The sequence below is a fragment of the Sander lucioperca genome, chromosome 10, assembly GCF_008315115.2.
Source record: "Sander lucioperca isolate FBNREF2018 chromosome 10, SLUC_FBN_1.2, whole genome shotgun sequence".
Lineage (NCBI taxonomy): Eukaryota > Metazoa > Chordata > Actinopteri > Perciformes > Percidae > Sander > Sander lucioperca.
Window position 1 is genome coordinate 29,293,437 of NC_050182.1, and position 25,521 is coordinate 29,318,957.

The 25,521-nt window shown below is 41.8% G+C and overlaps 2 protein-coding genes across 3 annotated transcripts; both read left to right on the forward strand.

Moving 5' to 3' along the window:
• The first annotated feature begins 312 nt into the window (after positions 1–312).
• Positions 313–24,566, forward strand: LOC116049323. 2 transcript variants are annotated; one of them, XM_031298867.2, is made up of 19 exons: positions 314–454; positions 556–939; positions 1,029–1,316; positions 1,398–1,694; positions 2,141–2,518; positions 2,599–2,886; positions 3,355–3,648; positions 3,871–3,900; positions 3,995–4,336; positions 4,437–4,733; positions 4,858–4,954; positions 5,075–5,122; positions 5,465–5,491; positions 5,617–5,661; positions 5,748–5,774; positions 5,950–5,988; positions 6,085–6,150; positions 6,261–6,294; positions 8,223–8,449. In XM_031298867.2, exons 1-19 carry the CDS (start codon positions 412–414, stop codon positions 8,247–8,249), a joined length of 3,051 nt encoding a protein of 1,016 aa, XP_031154727.1. In that variant the 5' UTR covers positions 314–411; the 3' UTR covers positions 8,250–8,449. The 2 variants fall into 2 exon arrangements, 1 of the variants encoding a protein (XP_031154727.1); XR_004898450.1 differs by lacking the exons at positions 4,858–4,954; positions 5,075–5,122; positions 5,465–5,491; ... (4 more) ...; positions 6,261–6,294; positions 8,223–8,449 and adding exons at positions 11,226–11,229; positions 24,397–24,566 and having other exon boundaries at positions 313–454; positions 4,437–4,796.
• Positions 19,817–23,947, forward strand: LOC116049319. The gene is made up of 11 exons (XM_031298860.2): positions 19,817–19,900; positions 20,004–20,387; positions 20,493–20,780; positions 20,862–21,158; positions 21,599–21,976; positions 22,057–22,344; positions 22,435–22,728; positions 22,955–22,984; positions 23,079–23,420; positions 23,520–23,816; positions 23,936–23,947. The coding sequence occupies exons 1-11, from the start codon at positions 19,858–19,860 to the stop codon at positions 23,938–23,940; spliced, it is 2,646 nt and encodes an 881-aa protein (XP_031154720.1). The 5' UTR covers positions 19,817–19,857; the 3' UTR covers positions 23,941–23,947.
• Positions 24,567–25,521: the final 955 nt, after the last annotated feature.

Here is a 25,521-nt window from a genome sequence, read left to right on the forward strand (position 1 = left end):
AAAATATGGGTGAAACTTTTAAACTGATACTTGACCCAAAAACATCTGCAGACATTCACCCTGTAGAATTGAAAGTGACTTTCTCGAGCTTGAAACAAGACAGGATATATTGGCCTCTGCTGCTTTGATTTTGATCGTTCTTTTGTGAGTCTTTGAATCTGTCCTTTGTGAGTCCCCAAACTTTGGAAATTCAACACTAAATTTCTTGAGTACCCCTTGAACATTGGATCCGTAGGATGAATGAGATTTGTTTTTTTGGAACATTTTAATTTTCTGGAGCAGGGTACTTTTGATGAATTTGAAAAAAATAATCACAGATATATATTCTATTTTATGTTCTTTTCTAATTTTAAATGCATAAAACTAAGGTGTTCACTGTACATATTTTAGGTGTGTGGTACCATTCACAAGATGTCTGGATTTAACCATTTTCTTCTGAGCTTCTGTATTCTAGGTAAATCAATTTTTACTACTCAACTTTTGTTAAACATGTAAAAATTGACCAAATCTTTACATTTTTTGTAATGTGCCTTATGCATATTGGTGCTCTTGCAGGATACATTTTCTGCAGTTCCACGGCTTGGTATGTATATATGCCAAGCAATATCAGAGGATTGAAGGGTTCCTGCCTTTTAATCCCTTGCACCTTCAACTACTATCGTTATCCACCTCGCAGACCAGATCGTGTGGCTTGGTACCAGCATGCGAGCTACTCATATCCTTTAGTTTGTAAAGATTGGGACATGAGGGATGAAATTTATGAATTTAAAGGTAAAACGTGGACACCTAATTCTGGATCTGGGAGAAATTGCGACCTTTTAATCAAGCCAGTGACATGGGCTCACGACGGACAGAAGATTTACCCCTGGGTAGATCCAGACTATATTGGGAAGTCCACCCATGCATTCTGGGATAAAACTGTAACAATTGAAGTATTTGGTAAGTAATCAAGGTGAGCTTAGAAAAAGATACATTTTTAGATGGATGTATATACAATTTCCTTAATAATTCTTCACATTTTCTTTAAGGCACGGCAGAGGCACCTCGTATTACGATCTATGGAGACAGGAAGGTTGGACAGTCTGTGACAGTGCAATGCACCGCTTCCCACACCTGTTCCCAATATCCACCGGATCTGAGTCTCAACATCCCACTGCGAAGCCACAGTCTAACTCATAGCTCGGGGCCTGGTGGCACAACCGAAACCACCTTGACGACCACATTAAACATAGAGAGAGACCACCAAACTGTGCAGTGCTCCGTCCGACACTATGGCGGTCACACTGCAACAGCCACTCAAACCTTAAATGCAGAATGTGCGTGATGCATGTACAAGAATTAAAACATTTTTCTTTTTTGCTGACCTAAAATGTTAACATTTACTATTTCTATCTCAGGCTCCTTTTCAGCATTGACTATCAGCCGTACATCAGATGATTTTCTTGAGGGACAGGCAAGGAAAGTAACCTGCACTGCCTCATACACATGCTCCAAACATATACCAACCCTCACATGGAACTATGGTAGCATGCCAGCCTCCACTGATACCAGCAGCAGTGGAACCACTAGTTGGAGGACTGTCTCCACACTGACATTCACAGCATCAGCTAACGACCATGGACGATCTCTGACATGCTATGCACGATTCACTGGAGGACGGACGCAGGATAAGAGCATCACCCTCCAAGTAAAGAGTGAGTACAAATAATAATCATCTTCCTATATACCAGTATATGTTGCCTTTGTAGCAGTCATATGTCAGAACTGCTCTGCATTTTAGCTGAATCACCAACAAAGTATGCAATAGAACTGAAATGTATTTTGATAAAATATAATTTATTCTTCACATTTTGCCATTTTACCATAAAATCTTTTCACAGTGCTGGTTTGTTTAAAACAATAGTTCCCAGCATGGGGTGTCAAACAAGGATTAAAGGGAAGGTAGAAAATAAATTATAGTTCTGTTACACTTATTTATGACTTTTATCAATTTATATCTTGTGAAATACTGGATTCTTTAACTTCTTACTGCCTCTAAAAATCATTCAAATGAAGCAATTTGAGTGGAAACACGACTCTTTTCTTGAACTGCTTCTAAAAAGCTCTGCGACTTTGCTTCAAATGTTTCCTCTTTTTACAGGAAACATGCTGTCTCGCGGCTGGTCCTTCACCACCCCCCGCAGCATCACAGGCATGAGAGGCTCATGTATCATCATTCCTTGCACATTCACCTACAGTATTTCCCAGCCTGCTGACCTCCGAGTTATATGGTACTTGTTCCAGAGCAATGGGTACTCACCTGTATTTGACGAGCGTCAGAATATTATGAGTAAGTTTAACGGGATAACCAGCTTGATTGGATCTGTGGGGGAGAGGAATTGTAGTCTTAAGATTGAGAGGCTGGAGATGTCACATAACCAGGACAGACTTTACCCATGGGTAGACAAGCACCCTATCACCTCCTACCAAAGCCTGGGTCCCACATTTTATGAAAAAACCTCTCAACTTATTGTTTCAGGTAAGTATCTGGATGCCAATTCAATTCAAATTCCAAGAAAAATAGTTTTCCAAATGACTATTCTTACTTTGATTTTGTAGACCAAGCACAGGAACCACAGGTGAGCATCATAGGTATCCCCAGGGTGGGAGAGAAGAGCACAGTGTCATGTAATGTGCGCCATACATGTATCTCTGCTCCCCCCACCCTAACCATAAGTGGCATACCTGGAGAAGATCTCATTACGGACACTTTGGTAACTGATGGGATTTGGGAAAGGACAGTAGAGAGAACCTGGGCCGTAAAAGAAGAGGACCAGAGTGTGAAGTGTACTGTTAGCTACAGTGGGGGTCAGAGAAAAACAAGTGAGATCACGCTGAATGTTGAATGTAAGTACAACATGAGACCATGTTTTAACTGAAGTCAAATGAAAATAATCCTGTTTAAATGTAAGCCTTCTCAGCTGCTGCACCCACCCTCTGGAACGCCCTCTCCGACCACATCAAACAGTCAAGCACCCAACCATCATTCAAACAGGCCCTCAAAACTCACCTCTTCGAACTTCCTTTTTCCTGTTAACAGACTTTCCCAGTTTTTCCCTCCTTTTCATTGCCCACCTCTCTCTTTTTTGCCTGTGCTTGTCCATGCACCTATGTGTTTCCTTTTCTTTTTGTCTGTCATGTCACCTTGTCTACGTACCTTGTCTGTTTAGTCTGTTTTGTTTTGTCTGTTTGTAACCAAAACTGTAAAGTGTCTTTGAGTGTCTAGAAAAGCGCTTTAAAAAATAAATGTATTATTATCATTATTATTATTATTATTATTATTATTATTATTATTATTATCAAATTCCTGCTCAGGTCCATATGACGACATCACAATGACTGAGCGGCCTGGCGACACAACGGAGGGTGTGGCAAAGAGTGTAATTTGTTCTGTTTCCTACAAATGTAAGAAAAATAAACCAACCATTGTGTGGAACTATGAAGACATGCAGAGCTCATTAAAAACCAAAGAGAACTCCAGCAATACCTTTATCACTGTGTCAAATCTGACCTTTATTGGCTCTCTTGAGGATGACGGTAAATCTTTGACCTGCACTGCTCAGTTTGTTACTGGCGAGACCTCAGACTCTGAAACCCTTCATATAAAAAGTGAGTTCCTACATGTCATACACAGTGGTCAAGACATTGGGAGCTATTCTTATTATACATCACTCTCATATAGGAGTTGTATCAATATTCTCTTATAGCTCTCTAGAGAAAGAATGAAAGAAGATTTTTTTCCCAAAATGTCAAACTTTTGGTCTAATGATGAGATAACATTTGAAGAAGATTTATTTAATAATTGCTTTTTATCATTTTTTTCCCCTCCAGAATATGTGAGAGATCCATATGAAAATGACAGTGGGTGTACTTCTCCATTTTCTCAAAAGTCATCTTGCTGCCAGTGGAGTGATTTCTTCAGTCATCCCATCATGACTTGTTTATATCTTTACAGCGTTCCATGATCAGGCTGCTGACGTCCCTTTCAGATTCAGCGCCCTGACCGGCTCCTGTGTGGTGATTCCCTGCAGCATCCCGTACCAGGAAGATGAGCCTTTCACACGTGGCATCTGGTCCAAAAGAAATAATGATATCATCTACCATAATGGCCAGACCTTTGTGGTTGACCATTTCAAGGGCCGCACCAGAATGTTAGGAGATCTGAATGAGGGAAACTGCTCATTAGAGATTGATGACATCAAACCCTTTGACAATGGGCCATTCTGTTTCCATGCAGAGAGACATGACAAGGAAAGATACAGATTCAACAATAGCTGCGTATTTATTGTTATGAAAGGTCTGGAATTTATTCTTCATTTTATTTAAATGTGCCAAGCTAATGATCTGCTTGCTTTCTAATCAACAAAAGCACTCTGCTTTGTGTTTCACATGCTCAGCGTCCCCAGATAAACCAATGATGACCTCAGTTCCAGCAGAAGTCGATGCTGGCTCAACGATTACTGTCTCGTGCTCTGTGACGCACACATGTCCGTCACATCCTCCAGTGTTCTCATGGAGTGTCCCTCACCTCACCAGCGAGGTCACGCACACCTGGACGCCGCAGGGCATCTGGGAGACGACCTCCACCATCACGTTCATGGCTGCTGGAGGAGACGGGGTCAAAAACCTAACCTGTACTGCTATCTCCTGGGGTGGCAAGCAACGAGCCAGCACAGTCCAGATGACTGTGAAGGGTTAGAGCCACACAATTCATCTGTTCTGTTCATGTCTGGTTATGCAGTTTTATCATACATTGAGTTGTGTATATTACATTTACTCATACATGTAATTGAGCCTTAAATGTTCCTACATCGCCAGGATCAAGCTCTCGGTCAGTAGCCATTGCAGTGTCAACTCTAGTCCTGATTGTAATCATCCTAGCTGCAGTGTTTGGAGTGGTCTTCTATAGGAGGAGGTAAATACATAATACAATAATGGAGATGGGTAATACCAGTGCTATTGGTGCTATTAGTTGTTTATTGTAGAATGTAAAAGTCAACGTGTATTAGTAAAAAAAAAAAAATCTGACCAACAGGAAGCACTCTGACGACCAGCTTAGACCACCACCTCGTCCAGAGAAGAGGTACGTAAACCTAAATGTGTAATGATGACATCATTGATGACAAGTTTTCAGTCAGGAACGCTTATGCCAAGAAAATGACCACTATAAGAAATGGTTACTGTATTCAGTAATAGTAAGAAAAGTCAGATTATAATGTTTGCTTCGTGCACTTGCATGAATGATTGGACGTTACTAATCAGCTGATAGCACCACAGTGCTGCTGTATGAACCAATGATTTAAGCGTGGATAAAAAAGAAGCGTGAAATCATGTTTTTGCCTGAACTATCTGTCATTATAAACATAAATCCTGTATTTCCAACAAAAAGCAAGTAAATCTGTCTCTGCAATTCAAACTTCCACAGGAGATCACTGTGGGATAGATTATCCAGGTAAGCGTTATCAACGTTTCCTCAAGACCAATCTCTTTTGTTGGTCTCATATCATGCACGCTAAAATCACTGATGAGTTGTAATCTGTTTTACTTGAAATCATTTCTATTCATTGAAATGTCCAGGAGAAACCCTGAAGACAGGGAGAGACCTCCAAGACCAGAAAAACGGTATGTCAGCAGACTGCTTGTTTTAAAAACTGGACAAATACAGGAGACCAAGTAAGTAAAGTTATAACACTGTGCTTTTCATACAGGGGGTCCATTTGGAATCGATTCTCCCGGTAAGAACACCCAAAAATAACCATTCACTTTCAATCCCCAGATGAAGTGCCCTATGTTTACATGTCTACCACATTTCTACCCTTTTCAGTAGGGCAAACCTCTTATAGTAATCACTTGTAAGAAATACCATTTTAAAATATTGATTAAAATAAATAAAATGTATCACCCTTGCAGAAACCAAGGCAACTCTGCTAACCTCAGTGTTGGCTATTCGTAAGTGTCTAACAATGTTTTTCTACTACGTATATCAGACAGCTAATAGCAAGCACAGACAAAAACTGATAGTGTGATTCCCTCCTCCTCCAATAGACGCAACACCACCACCGTAAACTGTGACACTCAAATCTCCAAACAACGCTTTCCATCCCCAAAGGAGTGAGTTTTACTAACACAGCTGTTCCTAACTATTTTAAATGATATATGATTGTGTCTCATTTAGTTGTACATTAATTATCCGCTTCCTTTTATATTTCTGTTTGATCTAGTCACCGGAGAGCTCCTCGCTCCGTCAGGCCTGAGGTCAGTAGTGCTGTGGTGATGCAGTAATGCCCAAACCACATGTTAATCAAAGACTTTTTGCCTCTGCTTATCTCCTGTTTCCCAGCTAACCATTCAACCATCCAACCAATCATCCTATCACATATTTTTGAACAATCTTCACCTTTCTACGAAACAATTTTTAAATTATAAAAAAAGGGAAATTATGTCACAGCTGGTGTTGTTATTCCTGTCCCGGTGGCTATTTCCATGTAGATTCTCCTTCACTCAGGTCATGGTATATCTGGAAGTACTAAGCCAAAAACAACTTTATTAACTTTTATTATAGCTTTATGGCGCTTTTCCATTACATGGTACCTGCTCGACTCGCCTCGACTCTACTCGCCTTTTTTGGATTTCCATTATGAAAAAAAGTACCTGGTACCTGCTAACAGGTACTTTTTTTAGTACCTCTTCAGTCGAGGTTCCAAGCGAGCTGAGGCGAGCTGAAAAGGTGACATGAAAGCAACAGACGGGGGTGTCCTGAACAAACCCGCTATTTTTAAACAGTTTAGCCAGCTGTGTTTTTTTTGCTGCCTCCAGCTTCTTCTGAAACAAAATGTGTCTTCTGGCTGTGGCAACAACAACACACCTTCCATGTTCTGTGTGTCTCGTGTTAGGTGACGGCAGTTTACTGCGACGCCGCTTGTTTCAGTTCTGCGGAGGCTCCAGGCAGAGCTTTCACCGTATCCTACGTACACACACACATGCTGGCTCGACGCACACACCAGCTGACAAATGTATACATCAGGCCACATATTACATAGGCTACGGTGAAAGCTCTGCGTGGAGCCTCCACAGAACTGTAAAACAAGCTCAAGTGGCCTGATGTTTATACTTGTGCGCTGGTGTGTGCGTCGAGCCGGCATAACGACCAGCCACGCTGAGGCGGTACTAAAATCTGCAATGGAAAACGGACGCACAGTGTGTCGAGTCGAGTCGAGGCGAGTCGAGCAGGTACCATGTAATGGAAAAACGCCATTAGATTCTTGAAGACATTTTACCTCTCATAAGTGTTTGTTGGATGGTTTATTGTCTGAAACCCCCTCCCCCACACCTTTTCGATATGCCACAATATGGGAGGCAGCATCTTACAGTTTTTGTAACTTTCCTAAACCAAAAATCTGAAAAGCACGCACTTTGGATAAGAGGCAAGAATCTAAAGCAAGTCAGTTAGATTTAGCGCTTTTAGTCCCTAAGTGTAGTTTGTGTCACGGCCTGTCCCACCTCTTCAGCCACATTCCCTACTCCCCAGGCCCCTTCAATGCCATTTTCCAACTATCCACCAGATGTCCTCAGACGTTCTTTCCTTTCCCCATCACCTAACTGCCCCAGCCATCTCCACACCTGTTCCCACTCACTCTGCTGCTCTGCCTGGCTTTCCACGCCCACCTCCTCACCTGCACCTCATTCCCTTCATCAGCCACTCTCTCTTTGTTCCTCGGTCAGTTCATCAATGTTACAATGTGGTTTTCGGTCATCGCTTTCCAGCCTCTGTTGCCTGCCAGCCTGATCAGCTGCCTAATTTGGACTCCTGTCTATCTTTACCCTCCTTTCAACAATAAATCAGAGAAATCATTCTGCTGCCTCGACTGTCTGCATTTGGGTCCATTCTTTGTTGCCATTCTCCCTCACTCTTGTGACGGCTTGTCCAATCCACAGTATAGTTTAAAAAATTGCAGCAATGTACCATGATCAGTGATCAATAAAACAGGTTCTAACTGAAGGAATGTTACCCTCTGCATATGATAAACTAAGGTTCCTTGTTCTTCTTCTCTAATGCATTTCAATGACTAACCCTCCAACCAGTTTTTAGGTCATGGGCCAGAGGGTGGAGGATACTTGCCTCACCAGAAACAAAACTATACAACAGTGTAATTAATTCCAATGTCCTTGTGTATTTGTTTCAGGATTATAATGTGTATGGCAACTGTTGAGTTCTTCAAGACACTTCTCGGAAACATCACATTCTTAGGGACAACATTGCTGGTTTTTTTTACATTCGCACACATACATACATGTTTGCATGTGAAGGGAAGTGATGTTGGTCTTGCATTTAACCTTGCTTCATTTAAAGAATGTATTATCAGCTGCCAATGAACGTATAAACACAATAAATAAATATGCTTATCTCTCATTTTGTCTCAGTTGTTGTGTTTTAAATACAAACTCTCTAAAGACTAGACGAGTCTGCAAATATTGTGGTACAGTCGACGTGAAAACAGGAACGTCTCAGACTTCATGTCTAAAGGAAATATATTTTTACACACTTTCACATTATGAGGGGTGACTCAGGTCTTATAGGGCTTCTTTTTAAACACCATCCTTATTGTGGGTAGTGAGTGTATCATGAGGGCACATGGGTCCACTATTGAAAACAACACATTACATATTGTACATCCAAATAAAACATGAAATAATCATTTTAACAAAGTGATCTGGTGATGGAGAACTTCCCTTTAACATTTGAAAACTTTAAACTAGCCATCCATACAAAATGTGTATCAATATAATATTCAGCTTTTAAATTGTCTTTATATTAAATCTCTTTCCCCAGACACAATTCACAATTGTATTAATTTTTTTTATGCTGCTAAATTCTCTAAAAAGCTCTTGAAGTGTAAAAATAGCCTGTTGTATAAACTTTGTCCACCAGACATTTCCTGCAGGTTATGTATAGTCTGGCACAACAGAAGTACATTGCCAGGATAAAACCTGACTGAGCAATGTCAGGCTTTGGACCGTTCTCAAAATGCCTCGGCAACCTCTGAGCTACCAAGCTACACGCTAAAAATGGCAAGTGTTGACAAAAATCTGAATCATCTATAAGGCAGGCCTGCTTGGTTCTTTCAGTCAATGATTTTAAAGATTTACCAACAATATGTTTTCGGCATTTACAACCTAACAGAGACATGCTGGCATGTTTGACAACTGGTTAGGGACTGTTCATTATTTAATTAAGGGGCCACCAGAGGAGTTTTGTGGACTCCAACCTAAAAAGACTTGACCCTCCCCTCATCAGTAATAATTTTCCTATGACCCTCCAAAATAATTTGAAAAAGAGGCATGACGCTCCCCTTGCATGCAACTTTGCACTTAGCAAAGAAGTACAGATACCACTTGATTTTAGAGTTAACCTCTGCATTCTCATCTTACACATCACACTCCTCTGTTATGGTGTGGTGGCCATTTCAGTAGATTTACTTATTAACATTGTTGTGGAAACACAATAAGCATGGAAACTAAATGCACACTTCGTGCATTACTGCATTACTTCAAATACTAAGTTCCTCCTCTAGTAAACTAGTATTCATATGAAATAAAACGATAAAACATTCAGCAAAGGACGCTGGGATATAACCAATTCAAAACTGGTTGCTATGGACTTGTCACTAGGCTTCGTCATTGTATATTTTAGCACATAGGTAAAGCTGCCGAAGCTGAACATTATATTCCAAAACACATATGTGTTGTCAACGAAGTTCCTTCTCCACACATCAGCACCGCAGTGCTGCAGCTAAATATACCACATATGTTTATTTTTTAAAGTTTTTAAGTTACATTGTAAGAATTTAACAATTCGCCCTTATGAAATCCAATCGCGGCACGGCTGTTTTGGAACTCAATAGACAGACGCTTAAATTCAACTAAAATGTAACAGTGAACAATCAGTGTTGGACCTCCAGTCTGTTGAGATGCCTCTCCAAACTCACCATAAAACGTTAAAACACGTTGAGAAAAAAAGATCCGTATTTTGCCGTAATCCAATGACACGGAAAAAAAGTAATCCACAGCGATCAGTAGATCCACAAAAAGGGTCACGGTGTATCCACTTCGCCGTTTAAACAAAGTGGAATAAACGTATAAAAGTCCAAATCTACACAAAACCCACAATCAATTAGTAAGCTGACATCACATGTATATACATGGCATTTAGGAAACCTTTATTGCAAGGTTGGCATAGCAAGATGTCCAGACTAGCGCAACAGTAACTTTCGTTTTTTGTGTCCTGCTGCTCCCATCGTCAGCCAGGTAATATTTTTTTACTAAAGCAGTATATGAAATCAGATGTATTACCTATCACCATTTAGTTGTTTTGTGTTATTTAAGATATTTATTTAATATCTGGTCATGCCAGATGTAATTATTCCACTCATTTTTTAAACAATGCAATTACCTGTTTGAGCCACCAGAGGGGCAGTGCTCCTCCTGCCCCCCCCAGCAAACTCCGCGTATGCGGTCAGACCCATCCGCTAGGGGCCGAGACTGAGAGCTACATGGATAAATATGCACCAAACAAGCCACTTTGAAATTTTGCTCTTTTCATGAATAAAAAAGTTGGGTGACCCCCCCCCACCCAGACTAAAAAATGTTTTATGACCCTCCCCTCAACAACAAATAAAAAGACATGACCCTCCCCTATTTTCCTCCGGTGGTCCATTCCATAAATACCGAACGGTCCCTTATGGAAAATGTTTGATTTTCAAAGCATGTTCTATCGTCTGCAGTGAGCTAGTGAAGGTAAAGTTAAACCTAGAGACATGCTGTAAAAATGCCATGGTGTTGGTTGTGTTCTCCTTGGTTACGATAATGGATGACCAGCTGAAAACACTGAAGTCAAGGGGGTAGTTGCATCTTATTACGCCAGGTAAGATAAAGACATGGACGATAAAATAACTGCTGGACAGTTCTCCATCGTAGGCTATGCAGTACGGATCAACAGAATTACTCATTGTGTAAATGTTCCACCAAACAATGTTCTTCCTGGGACTATTTTGCTATTTTTTACTATTTTACAATTGTGATTGGTTTAAAGACATGCAAACAAGCCAGAGCATTTTTTTTACTCCCATCCCAGAATGTATGTGTGGTGTTGCCAGACCTTACTCCAGTGCTGACACAGCGCTGTGGAGATAAGTCTGACAATGTGATACTTTACACGACAAATACACAGTTAGAGATGGGGACAGGCTGAACAGTTGAGGGTCATCTAGAATAATGGGGACATACATTAGCAGCTAATAACCATTATTGAAAGGCTATATTATTTTACCAAAACTGTGTTACAGTTAATATTCACCAAAAGGCCAAATTCCTGTTGGCAATAAATTTAAAATATTTTAAATAACATTTTTCAGAATGTTCTGGAATGATCAAATTAATTTGCATAAGTCATCAGTGGGTCAGTCCATCCACAATTTTACATGTGTTTGTCTCATCACTTTAATGTCATTGCAAATGTTTGTCAGATACAGTAACATCTTAATGTTTTGATTTATTCTGTTAAGTCACCTGTTGATATCACAGCTGGGCATTTCTTAGTATCTGTGCCATTTATACAATATGATATTTAGGACCCGTCATCACTCATCATGTATTGTCCTTGTTTGAATTGTTACATGACTATTTTGAAGGGTAAATAGTAAAAAGTATTTTAAGTAATTGTAACACTAAACCAAATGCATATTTCAAGACTGGCTATTGGCTCTGTAACAATCACCTAGTCAATCAATTTCAGAAAAATGCATTTAGGTATATAGATATAGTATTCCAAACATACCTAAACAAAGTTTGTGCTGTTGAATCCAAGCATCTTTGCAGAACAAAAATTCAAGCATGCTCACATTTTTTTCATTAAATAATAAAGTGTTCACATTCTTTGTGGCTCGAGATATTGCGTCTTTCACAAACGGCCATTTGTTGCTAATAGGTTTATGACTGAACGATAGTTACGTTATTGTAACTCCAGATTCTATGAATATAGGCGTAGCCCTCTAAGCCACGCTATTGGGTTTATCCCTTCGCGCATGCGCAGTCGTGAAGATTTTCTTTCCCGCCCTAGCGTGCCGCTCGGGCTTCAACTACGTCCGCAAATACTGTATATAAACAGAGCGGACCCGTAGCTCTGCTCCCAACATAAGCTTTTTCTTCAGCTAATGTAACTGGAGCAGGTGGCCCGGATCTTAGAGGGCTACGCCTATACTCATAGAATCTGGAGTTACAATAACGTAACTATTGTTCTATTTCGTATAGGCTTCGCCCTCTAATTCTCCTCCCACCACCTGTGATTCGCACATTCCCCCCCAGCCAGTGAGGGACGCGTCCGTGTACACTGTCACGACATGTCACCTTGCCCAGGGGAACCCCAGCTGACAAGGTCCGGGGGTTCCCCCCAATATGACAGGTCCGACTGTAGGGAAGGAGGAATGATCAGCATTCGCCACTTGTGACGTATGGGGTTGATACGCAGACGGAGGAACCACCTCTGGATTTTTCTCATGTGGAGAAGCCCCAGGGGGGCCACCCTGTAGCCCGCGGACATCATGCCCAGAAGGCGCATGACGGACAGCGCTGACACCTTTGCGCGTGGTGTGGTGCGCGACAGGAGAGAGAGCAGCGCGTCTTGCCTTGGTGTTGACAGCCTGGCCCTCATAACAATCGAGTTTAGCACTACGCCCAGATAAACTATCGATTGTGTGGGAACCAATGAGCTTTTCTGCCAGTTTATGGCGAAACCCAGTGTCTGCAGGTGATGCAGAACTGCCACAGTGTGCAGCGCCGCCGTTTCCCGAGAGGGAGCCAGGATGAGCAAATCGTCCAGATAAAACAGGACTCTGACGCCTTTTTTCTGCAACGGCTTAAGTGCCGTCTCCATGCACTTGGAAAAAGTGCGGGGGGCCAGTGAGTAACCGAACGGTAGTCGGTTGTACTGAAAATGGGCCCCTTGGAAAAGAAGCGCAGGAATCTCCTGTGTCTGGGAATGATTTGGAAGTGAAAGTATGCGTCTTTCAGATCCACAGATGTAAATCATTCTTAGTGGCGCACACATTCCAACACATGTCTGATGGTCAACATGTGGAATGGGCGCTCCATGACAGTAGCTCCCCTAGCTCTGTCATGGCATCTGGCTCTGCCTGGGATGACACGGTTGTCTCCAATACGCCCGGGAGGGCTCTGTCGAAAGGGCCGGTCACCACCGTGAGAGGCGGGAGCGGTCACCGGGTTATTGTCTTCCTCGTCCCGCTGGCATGGACGGGGGGAGAGGGATGACTGAGCGGCACCGTTCATAGTGAATGAGCGTTCGCTCCCACTGTCTGCATAGTGAGAGAGCGGTGGAGCCCCGCGTGCAGCAGTGGGCTGGTGTGCGCTTGTGTGGGGAACGACTGTCATGTTGTCAGCGCACTGTTCAATGGGAACAGGGGCTGCTTGGCTCTTTAGATGGGTGGGGGTGGCCCTTAAAAGGGCCGTTGTGTTTCCATCTCTCAACTGTATGTGGACAGACGTTTCCCGCGCCCCGACGCCGCTGTTTGTTGGGGGGCTTGGGGGTGGGTTAGACTAGGTGGGGGCCGCCTTCATGGTCCTCCGGCTCCGAGAGGCCTGCCGGTCATGTGGAGCCGGCAGTCGCTGCAGAGGGGGGCCGGGCGGAGGAGCGGAGCTCGAAGCCTGGGAAAACGCAGCCGCAGCAGAGGCTGTGGCGCGCTTCCTTTCATGCCGGTTGTCATGGCGACGGCGCTGCTGTGGAGGAGCCGCCTTCCAAGAGCCGAGCATTCGAAATCGTTCCGCTTGGTGCAAATGGGACGTGGCTGTCTGTAGGCGGGGCCCAAATAGTCCAGCAGGAGCTATGGGGCCGTACAGAAGCTTGCGTCTGATGTCAGTGGGTAGCTGTGTCATGTGGAGCCAGATGTTTCGCTGGCTCCACAGTCTGCCATGACTCTGGACAACACCACCGTGGACGCCGTGGTCAGGGTGAGGATCGCGGTCATAGCTTTGCCAATCTCCGTGACTAGCTCCGGAGGAGGAGCTCCCGGAGTAGGCTAATGGCCATGGCGGAGGCGGCGGAGGCTAGCAAAGCTATTTTGTTCTGTGCCGCGAGACCCTGGGCCGCACACTGCTGTGACCGGTCAGTGACCTGAGCACATACCTGATCCATGGGGCGAAGGAGGCGTAGGCTTCCGGTGGCCGAAAAAAAGTGGCCTTCGGAAGCAGGATGGACGCCAGACTCTGCTCCAGAGGGGGGTCCGAAGGGAAGCCCGCTTCTGTGTCGCCTTGAACCCGGGTAAAGACGGGAGCCTTCAGTTTCCCGGGCTGGGAGAGCGCCTCTTCCACAAACGGCCGAAGCTCCGTGAAGCGCGGCCAGAGTGGGGCCCGTGAGGAGGGCGGCTCCTGAGCTCGTGAACTCGTGCTCGTCGATAAAGCCTTCCTCCGGCGGATCCAGGGTGTTGACGGATTGCCGTCTGTCTGCCCAGCTGCCATCCCCTTCCCTGCTAGCCTGACACTCCAGAAAAGCTTCCGCCCGCTGATAAGCTCTTTAGATGGCAGGCGGATGCAGAACTGGCAGGAGGCATCGGGGGTGAGAGCCTGACACTCCAGAAAGCTTCCGCCCGCCGGTTAAGCTCTTTAGATGGCAGGCGGATGCAGAACTGGCAAGAGGCGTAAGCGGCGCCAAGGCAGGTCTCACAGCGGGGATGGAGGTCCGGCGGCAGGATGCAGCCAGTCCGGCAGGTGGGGCAGAGGTGAACACCGCTGGAAGTCAAGCTTGTCTTCATACTGCTAGCTTGAAGAAAAAGTGGGAGCAGAGCTACGGGTCCGCTCTGTTTATATACAGTATTTGCGGACGTAGTTGAAGCCCGAGCGGCATGCTAGGGCGGGAAAGAAAATCTTCACGACGAAGGGATAAACCCAATAGCGTGGCTTAGAGGGCGAAGCCTATACGAAATAGAATCACAGTGAGGGCCCTTTCTGTATTTATTATGTATTAATGTGTGTAAGGAAACAGGTCTGAAATGCTCAAGCTTTGACATGTAAAAGACTTTAAAGCATCAGGGATGCCTTCAATCAGAGTCTGGCCTGACTCTGATTGACCTCAGACCTGTACACACCTATAGTGACAGAAAACTATTCCATGCATCAACTTCACACATGACCAGAGGTAAAACCAGGAGGTAGCATATTGCAGGCATAGAGGCAAAACGCAGGGCAGGTATACGTCATCATTGCTTCTGGTTTAGTTGCACCTTGAAAGGTCTGCGGCATTGAGGTCATAGTTAAAATCATTTCAACTTTGAGCGTAGCGCTCAGCTGCAATTTCGAGTGTGCCACGCAAAAAAACAAAGAGAACTTCAGCAACACCTTTAACACAATTACAACAAGTTATCTCTTACGTTCTCTATGCCTTTTTTCATTTAAAGCTGATCCTCCAAAACACTGAGTCACCTGTTCAGTCACTCATACCTGCCCCTCCCATGTTCAAAACTCACATGGAGTAGAGGCACAGCAGATGAGGTAATAGAGGTCCACGAGGAAACTGGTTTGGGCTACTGGGAGGCCCAGTCCATCCTGACCATCATTCCTGAGGAGAAGGATGATCACAGTGAGGTCACCTGTACAGCTCAATTTGGACAGATGACATCATCTACAACATTGAAACTCTATGTAAAATGTGAGATCTTTTAACTCTGCTGTTGAATTTTTTTATATCGTAGATGTTGACCTCTTTCCATTTGTGCAATATAAGTGAAGAACGGCCCTTATATACGGCTCTGTCTATTTGCAGGTACAGAAAACTATAACCACATCATCATTCACAATGGCGGTGATTGGTACAGCTGTGATCTTTGCACTCATGGTGAAAAGACACAAGTGAGTAATGCAGGACACTAACATTAACTGATCAACATTACATCAGATAAGTAATAGATTTTTTTGAGCAAAAAATGACTTTCTTGCACGTTTCTATGCTTAAAGGCCGTTTTACAGTCGCCGTAGCCGAGCTGGCGTGGGCGAATGTGACGTCAAAATGACGTAGATCTCGTTGGGCACCACTCTATTTTTTCAGCAGCGCGTGACAAAGCGGAAACAGGAAGCATGAACGAGCTCGAGGACAACCGGATGCCAGGACTCTCAGAGTGACTGCAAGTCTCTCTTGTAAACTTACTCGGTTAAGATGAGTTCTTTTATGGTGAATGAAAGGCTTGATCCGACGAAGTAGCTCACTGAATCAAATCGAAGCATTGACGTCAATGCTGCTGCCAGTTCTGCCGTTGTTTACCTTTTTCTTCTTCTTCTAGTCCGTAGAAATAGCAAAGTTGGTAGCCTTTCCTCATTATCGCCACCTCTGTTCAGGAGAAGACTGCAACTAGTGTCGCGACCACCACGCGCGAGTATAAACAGTTACGGGGCTCCCATGACGTCACACTGGCGCTCGACAGGTCAGCTGCGGCGAGTATACCCCACATTTAACACATTTGTGTACTGTATGTGCTGCTCAATACAATGACTTTGTTTTCTGTCTTCTCAAGGAGACGCATTGCAGAGCTCCAAAGTGGGGTTGGCAGGTAAAAATGATTCGTTCATAGAGCTATACTAATGATCAAATGATTCAATCATTTTCCTTCATTATCATAATATAAGTTTCTGTATTATGTGTCATAATCAGCATGTGGAACCAGCTGTCCAGGCTGTCTCGCAGGTGAGAAAAAAAAGTGGTTCCTACAACATTGTTGTTGTGAACGGGTTCGTATGATATCATACGAAAAGTTATGCATACTAAAACGTATATTATACGAAAACTAGGAGACCTCTGACTGGTCACGTGACATCGACTACAGAGCTCTGTCCTACAGAGCGGCAGTTGCTAGCTGTTTAAGCCGCTACAGAGCTTGGTGCCACCGACTACGGTGCTCCGCATTGTGCTCCAACAGGTCAACGATAGTTGGTGGTGTAGTTACCCCAGAATAGGTGACTGTGCGCTGGGCACAGAGCACCTCGAGCTGCCGGTCATTTCAGCGGGGATTACGGTTAAGTTTAGGCAAGAAAAAGTAAGCGTTATACGGCAACTAAAGTTAAATTTAGGCACCAAAACAACTAGTTAAGTTTAGGAAAATATCATGGTTTGTATTACATTATACATTTGTATTATATTATTATTTGTATAACACTCCCAAGGAACACGCATTTGCTGGGTGTAAGTCTTTTGCTTTCCCCGGGCTTGTAAGTCCTGTATTAGCGCTCACCCATCCTCCCCGACCACCTCCATACACGGCCAGCCGCGTTGTTATACAACAGCAGTCAATGTGGTGCACAGTGCACACAGCAGAAAAAAACATGTAAATCATACGGATTACAGTGCTTAACTTTTCATAGCTTTTCAAACGTATGGTTCATGAGAACAGGCTGGTTATTTAATGTGTTAAACTTTCAGGATTCGCTCTGATGGCCCAGGACCATATCATTCTGATCAAAGGTCTTTATCTTAAATCTTTTAATATCTTTATTTTAAATACTCTATGTCAGTTTAGTGACTAGTTCTGTACTCTCCCCACAGCTTAGTATAGACCGCTGAATGGTTGGGCTTACTGTAATTTCCATGTGTGTGCAGACGAAGAGTGCTTTTTTGGGATTCTTGATAAAAATCTATGCTTTTATTTATATGCCTCACAAAATTTGCATAGTTTCTGTTCTTTGTTTTTTACACAGAAGGTCTTTTTGGAGCAGATTTTCAAGGTAAGACATGAAAAACATTGACGTAGCATGCCTGTCTCCACTGATAAATTTCATAAGTTTTATCATCACATGGTTGTTTTCACAGTTAAATCAAACTTAACTTTTGGTAAAGCATTTTTGTTATAATGAAACAAGTACATCTGTGTTTTGTTTTCCACATTAATATTTTGTATTTATATTACCTTATGTACTTTTTCTCTGTAACAGAAGGCCTAAAGGGGACGAGGTGGATTTGGGTCATATGTAAGTGTCTTAGACGTAGCTAAAAGTAGCTAAATTTTGGACCTCAATCTCTCACAGGACCTTAATGATGGTGACGATTACATGAACACTGCAGACCTCAACATCTATGGAAACATCTGAAAAACACCAGAAAACTAATCTAATCAGATTCATAATGATCTGATCTGTAATAAGAGCATCTGATGACTGCAGTTTTGTTGTATGACTAATATGATCACAATATTATCAATTTATCAACAAGACGGAATTGAATACACCATATTTTGCTTGAGATTATCGTATCAGTAAGTATGCAACTTTGCTCAGCCAGTGTATTCATTTGTTTAGGTATGATGTCAAAATTGTTGGGCCTGAAACATAATCCAAATGACAACAAGAAAGGGAAAAAGTGTCAATGTCAATGTCTTCTTCTTTAAATCATTTAAATACATCAACATATATACACTGCAAGCACAATTATCAGGCAAATGAGTATTCTGATCTTATCATTATATCTATGCACATTTTCCAGCTCCAAATCATATAAACTTGAACACTTATTAGATTTAATCATTCTCGGGTGATTTATTGGTGTAATGAGGGATTGTGTGGTGTGGTGTGGCGAATGTAAAAAATCTTTTATCAAGGCCTGCATAATTATTAGGCAGTCTCAGCCTATGTTTTTAGAATCTTTTTTTTTTTTTTTTACAGGAACCAGTATATTTCTTTTGGTAGGCAAATTGTACCCTCCCCGGTTTCTTAAAATGATGGGTGGTTAGAGACTTTAAAAGGTGGAAAACTCCTCATAACCATTCCACTCTGAAGGTAAGTCATTCTGATTTTTAAGAAATACCATGTAAAAAGCTAAAGAAGCTTTCCTTTGTTCTTCATCTTAAAACTTTATATGAGTTTACATGCTGAAAGGCTGAGTTTTAAATTGATTCATAAAAGAATATAAATGTATCTTTCTCTTGTGATATCATGGCTTCCTTAAAATGTAGTTGCTGACAGAAAGTAGCACAGACTTTGTTTTTTATTAGAAATCTGAAACATTTTTAAGTAACAGGAAACCACTCTTGCATGCTGTGTCATATCCAAAATATATCAACACAAAATAATATTTCTTTAGGCTAAAATGATTTAGCTTGTTACCATGTCTGGAGAGCTTTCTGAAATCGAGAATGTGTTTTTTGTTATGCTTTGTTATGTCATATTAACTCTGACTGGTCTACATTTAGAACTTTTAAAACTTTAACTGCTTCAGAAATGACTTATTAACTCAGTCTATTGAGAAAATAGCTTTTTTATTCTAGAAACAACATAATGTGGTTTGTTTTGAACAGCTTTTAGATTTTTGTTTGTATTCATGACATTTCTGTGATTTAGATTTTGTGGGCTTATTTTTAAACATGTATTAATCTGTTTGTATTTTATGTATGCTTTGTTTAACTCTTATGCTATTGTGGCCTTTTGCCAGTATTTGCTGTTTAACATGGGTGAAGCTTTTAAACTGATACTCCACCCAGTAACATCTGCAAATATTTACCCTGTAGAATTGAAAGTGGCTTTTTGTCCTTTGTGAGTCCCCAAACTTTGGAAATTCAACACTAAATGTCTTGAGTAACCCTTAAAGATTGGACCCATAGGATAAATGAGATTTGTTTTACTGGAACATTTTAATTTTCTGGAGCAGGGTACTTTTGATGAATATGGAAAAAGAATCACAGCTATATATTCTATTTTATGTTATTTTCCAATTTTAAATGCATAAAACTAAGGTGTTCACTGTACATATTTTAGGTGTGTGGTACCATTCACAATATGTATGGATTTAGCCATTTTCTTCTGAGCTTCTGTATTCTAGGTAAATACATTTTTACTACTCAATTTTTGTTAAACATATAAAAACTGGCCAAATCTTTATTTATTTTTTGTCATGTGCTTTATGCATATTGGTGCTTTTGCAGGATACATTTTCTGCAGTTCCACGGCTTGGTATGTATATATGCCAAGCAATATCAGAGGATTGAAGGGTTCCTGCCTTTTAATCCCTTGCACCTTCGACTACTATCGTTATCCACCTCGCAGACCAGATCGTGTGGCTTGGTACCAGCATGCGAGCTACTCATATCCTTTAGTTTGTAAAGATTGGGACATGAGGGATGAAATTTATGAATTTAAAGGTAAAACGTGGACACCTAATTCTGGATCTGGGAGAAATTGCGACCTTTTAATCAAGCCAGTGACATGGGCTCATGACGGACAGAAGATTTACCCCTGGGTAGATCCAGACTATATTGGGAAATCCACCCATGCATTCTGGGATAAAACTGTAACAATTGAAGTAGTTGGTAAGTAATCAAGGTGAGCTTAGAAAAAGATACATTTTTAGATGGATGTATATACAATTTCCTCAATAATTCTTTTTTCTTCGTGCCTTAAAAATTTTCTTTAAGGCAAGGCAGAGGCACCTCGTATTACGATCTATGGAGACAGGAAGGTTGGACAGTCTGTGACAGTGCAATGCACCGCTTCCCACACCTGTTCCCAATATCCACCGGATCTGAGTCTCAACATCCCACTGCGAAGCCACAGTCTAACTCATAGCTCGGGGCCTGGTGGCACAACCGAAACCACCTTGACGACCACATTAAACATAGAGAGAGACCACCAAACTGTGCAGTGCTCCGTCCGACACTATGGCGGTCACACTGCAACAGCCACTCAAACCTTAAATGCAGAATGTGCGTGATGCATGTACAAGAATTAAAACATTTTTCTTTTTTGCTGACCTAAAATGTTAACATTTATTATTTCTATCTCAGGCTCCTTTTCAGCATTGACTATCAGCCGTACATCAGATGATTTTCTTGAGGGACAGGCAAGGAAAATAACCTGCACTGCCTCATACACATGCTCCAAACATATACCAACCCTCACATGGAACTATGGGAGCATGCCAGCCTCCACTGATACCAGCAACAGTGGAACCACTAGTTGGAGGACTATCTCCACACTGACATTCACAGCATCAGCTAACGACCATGGACGATCTCTGACATGCTATGCACGATTCACTGGAGGACGGACGCAGGATAAGAGCATCACCCTCCAAGTAAAGAGTGAGTAGAAATAATAATCATCTTCCTATATACCAATATATGTTGCCTTTGTAGCAGTCATATGTCAGAACTGCTCTGCATTTTAGCTGAATCACCAACAAAGTATGCAATAGAACTGAAATGTATTTTGATAAAATGTAATTTATTCTTTTTTTTTTGCCATTTTACCATAAAATCATTTCACAGTGCTGGCTTGTTTAAACCAATAGCTCCCAGCATGGAGTGTCAAACAATGGCTAAAGGGAAGGTAGAAAATAAACTATAGTTATGTTATTTATGACTTTTATCAATTTATATCTTGTGAAATACTGGATTCTTTAACTTCTTACTGCCTCTAAAAATCATTCAAATGAAGCAATTTGAGTGGAAACACGACTCTTTTCTTGAACTGCTTCTAAAAAGCTCTGCGACTTTGCTTCAAATGTTTCCTCTTTTTACAGGAAACATGCTGTCTCGCGGCTGGTCCTTCACCACCCCCCGCAGCATCACAGGCATGAGAGGCTCATGTATCATCATTCCTTGCACATTCAACTACAGTATTTCCCAGCCTGCTGACCTCCGAGTTATATGGTACTTGTTCCAGAGCAATGGGTACTCACCTGTATTTGACGAGCGTCAGAATATTATGAGTAAGTTTAACGGGATAACCAGCTTGATTGGATCTCTGGGGGAGAGGAATTGTAGTCTTAAGATTGAGAGGCTGGAGATGTCACATAACCAGGACAGACTTTACCCATGGGTAGACAAGCACCCTATCACCTCCTACCAAAGCCTGGATCCCACATTTTATGAAAAAACCTCTCAACTTATTGTTTCAGGTAAGTATCTGGATGCCAATTCAATTCAAATTCCAAGAAAAATTGTTCTCTAAATGACTATTCTTACTTTGATTTTGTAGACCAAGCACAGGAACCACAGGTGAGCATCATAGGTATCCCCAGGGTGGGAGAGAAGAGCACAGTGTCATGTAATGTGCGCCATACATGTATCTCTGCTCCCCCCACCCTGAACATAAGTGGCATACCTGGAGAAGATCTCATTACGGACACTTTGGTAACTGATGGGATTTGGGAAAGGACAGTAGAGAGAACTTGGTCCGTAAAAGAAGAGGACCAGAGTGTGAGGTGTACTGTTAGCTACAGTGGGGGTCAGAGAAAAACAAGTGAGATCAAGCTGAATGTTGAATGTAAGTACAATATGAGACCATGTTTTAACTGAAGTCAAATGAAAATGATCCTGTTTAGAAAATAAGCCTCACTATCACATTTTTGCTCAGGTCCATATGACAACATCACAATGACTGAGCGGCCTGGCGACACAACGGAGGGTGTGGCAAAGAGTGTAATTTGTTCTGTTTCCTACAAATGTAAGAAAAATAAACCAACCATTGTGTGGAACTATGAAGACATGCAGAGCTCATTAAAAACCAAAGAGAACTCCAGCAATACCTTTATCACTGTGTCAAATCTGACCTTTATTGGCTCTCTTGAGGATGACGGTAAATCTTTGACCTGCACTGCTCAGTTTGTTACTGGCGAGACCTCAGACTCTGAAACCCTTCATATAAAAAGTGAGTTCCTACATGTCATACACAGTGGTCAAGACATTGGGAGCTATTCTTATTATACATCACTCTCATATAGGAGTTGTATCAATATTCTCTTATAGCTCTCTAGAGAAAGCTTGAAAGCAAAGAAGAATATTTCCCAAAATGTCAAACTTTTGTTCTAATGATGAGATAACATTTGAAGAAGATTTAATTAATAATTGCTTGCTATCATTTTTTTCCCCTCCAGAATATGTGAGAGATCCATATGAAAATGACAGTGGGTGTACTTCTCCATTTTCTCAAAAGTCATCTTGCTGCCAGTGGAGTGATTTCTTCAGTCATCCCATCATGACTTGTTTATATCTTTACAGCGTTCCATGATCAGGCTGCTGACGTCCCTTTCAGATTCAGCGCCCTGACCGGCTCCTGTGTGGTGATTCCCTGCAGCATCCCGTACCAGGAAGATGAGCCTTTCACACGTGGCGTCTGGTCCAAAAGAAATAATGATATCATCTACCATAATGGCCAGACCTTTGTGGTTGACCATTTCAGGGGCCACACCAGTATATTAGGAGATCTGAATGAGGGAAACTGCTCATTAGAGATTGATGACATCAAACCCTTTGACAATGGGCCATTCTGTTTCCATGCAGAGAGACATGACAAGGAAAGATACAGATTCAACAATAGCTGCGTATTTATTGTTATGAAAGGTCTGGAATTTATTCTTCATTTTATTTAATGTGCCAAGCTAATGATCTGCTTGCTTTCTAATCAACAAAAGCACTCTGCTTTGTGTTTCACATGCTCAGCGTCCCCAGATAAACCAATGATGACCTCAGTTCCAGCAGAAGTTGATGCTGGCTCAACGATTACTGTCTCGTGTTCTGTGACGCACACATGTCCGTCACATCCTCCAGTGTTCTCATGGAGTGTCCCTCACCTCACCAGCGAGGTCACGCACACCTGGACGCCGCAGGGCATCTGGGAGACGACCTCCACCATCACGTTCATGGCTGCTGGAGGAGACGGGGTCAAAAACCTAACCTGTACTGCCATCTCCTGGGGTGGCAAGCAACGAGCCAGCACAGTCCAGATGACTGTGAAGGGTTAGAGCTACACAATTCATATCTTCTCTTCATTTCTGGTTATACAGTTCTATCATACATTGAGTAATGTATATTTATTAATACATTTAAATGAGCCTAAACTGTTCCAACATCGCCAGGATGAAGCTCTCTCCTAGCAGCCAGGCAGTGTTAGGTCTAGTCCTGTTTGTAATCACAACTGCAGTGTTTAGAGTAGTTGCATTTAAATTTGCTTCATTTAAAGAAGAATATCCCTGATGAAAAATTATATTCTTTTACTTTGTTATTATACACCTTACCCACAGGTCCCGAATTGCACACACATGCAAACACAGCCTATACACATGCATTATGCATTAAATGGAAAGTTGCTAAGTTGTTAAATAAACACAATAAATATGCTTTTCTCTCATTTTGTCTCAGATGTTTGGGTTGTGCATTTAAAATCCAAAGTGATTTGATTATTTCTCACATGATTTCCTCCCTCTCTGCCATCTTTCCTCAGTGTCTCCTCAGAGCCACACAATTCATATCTTCTCTTCATTTCTGGTTATACAGTTCTATCATACATTGAGTAATGTATATTTATTAATACATTTAGTTGAGCCTCAAATGTTCCAACATCGCCAGGATGAAGCTCTCTCCTAGCAGCCAGGCAGTGTTAGGTCTAGTCCTGTTTGTAATCACAATTGCAGTGTTTAGAGTAGTTGCATTTAAATTTGCTTAATTTAAAGAAGAATAAGATGTACTTGATTTTCATTTTACCTGATGAAAAATGATATTAATTAAGTATTAAGCATTAAATGTAAAGTTGCCCAGTTGGTGGTTTGGTGCCTTGCTCGAGGGCACCTCTGCAGTGCCCAGTAGGTGAACTGGCACCTATCCAACTACCAGTGCACACTCCATACTTGGTGTACGGGGATTAAAACCAACAACCCTCCAGTTCCCAAGCCATGTTCACACAGACTGAGCCACTGCTGCCCATATAGAATGTATTTTAGCTGTCGATTATCTGAATGAACCTGTTAATTAAACACAATAAATATGCTTTTCTCTCATTTTGTCTCAGGGTTGTGCATTTAAATTCCAAAATGATTTGATTATTTCTCACATGATTTCCTCCCTCTGTTTTATTTAATTTAGGCCCTAAGAACACACTTGCTAACAGGCAAAATTCCTGCCTGCACTAAACTAAAAAATATTTAAAATCCTTTTTATTTTTTTTATACATACTGTATATATCCATAAATCCCATAAACATGGACACTTACATTCCATTATACATTCCCACAAGTCTCAGCACCCCAAGACAGGGCAACATTTCCCAAATATCGACATCACTGTCTCACATTGATTGACATTTCCACATAACCCCCTAAACAGCACCTCCTAGAATAACCTGAGCTTAATTTAAAATAATTTTTAACAAAAATAATAAAATTGGCCGCCGACGGGCATTTGTAGTTTAAAACTAAATCACATTGAGGGCCCTTTTAGTATTTATTATATTTGAATGTGTGTTAGGAAACTTAGAGCATTTAGAGCACTCAAAGAAAACTGAATCTCAACAGCATTAGGATATTTATTTATTCAGCTTATATTAGTAACATCAAAATATTCTTTATCATCAGGATAATAATATGAAGGTAAATATGGTGCAAAAAGGGAGAGCTTGTAGAATACAATGTGAGAACTGGCAGAACAAAAAATCTGAACTTGTATGTTA

Coding starts and splice junctions, on each gene's coding strand:
- LOC116049323 (XM_031298867.2), top strand. CDS start 412: ATGTCTGGATTTAACCATTTTCTTCTGAGCTTCTGTATTCTAG. Junction 940..1,028: donor TGTAACAATTGAAGTATTTG/GTAAGTAATCAA, acceptor ATTTTCTTTAAG/GCACGGCAGAGGCACCTCGT. Junction 2,519..2,598: donor CTCTCAACTTATTGTTTCAG/GTAAGTATCTGG, acceptor TTGATTTTGTAG/ACCAAGCACAGGAACCACAG.
- LOC116049319 (XM_031298860.2), top strand. CDS start 19,858: ATGTATGGATTTAGCCATTTTCTTCTGAGCTTCTGTATTCTAG. Junction 20,388..20,492: donor TGTAACAATTGAAGTAGTTG/GTAAGTAATCAA, acceptor ATTTTCTTTAAG/GCAAGGCAGAGGCACCTCGT. Junction 21,159..21,598: donor CATCACCCTCCAAGTAAAGA/GTGAGTAGAAAT, acceptor CTCTTTTTACAG/GAAACATGCTGTCTCGCGGC.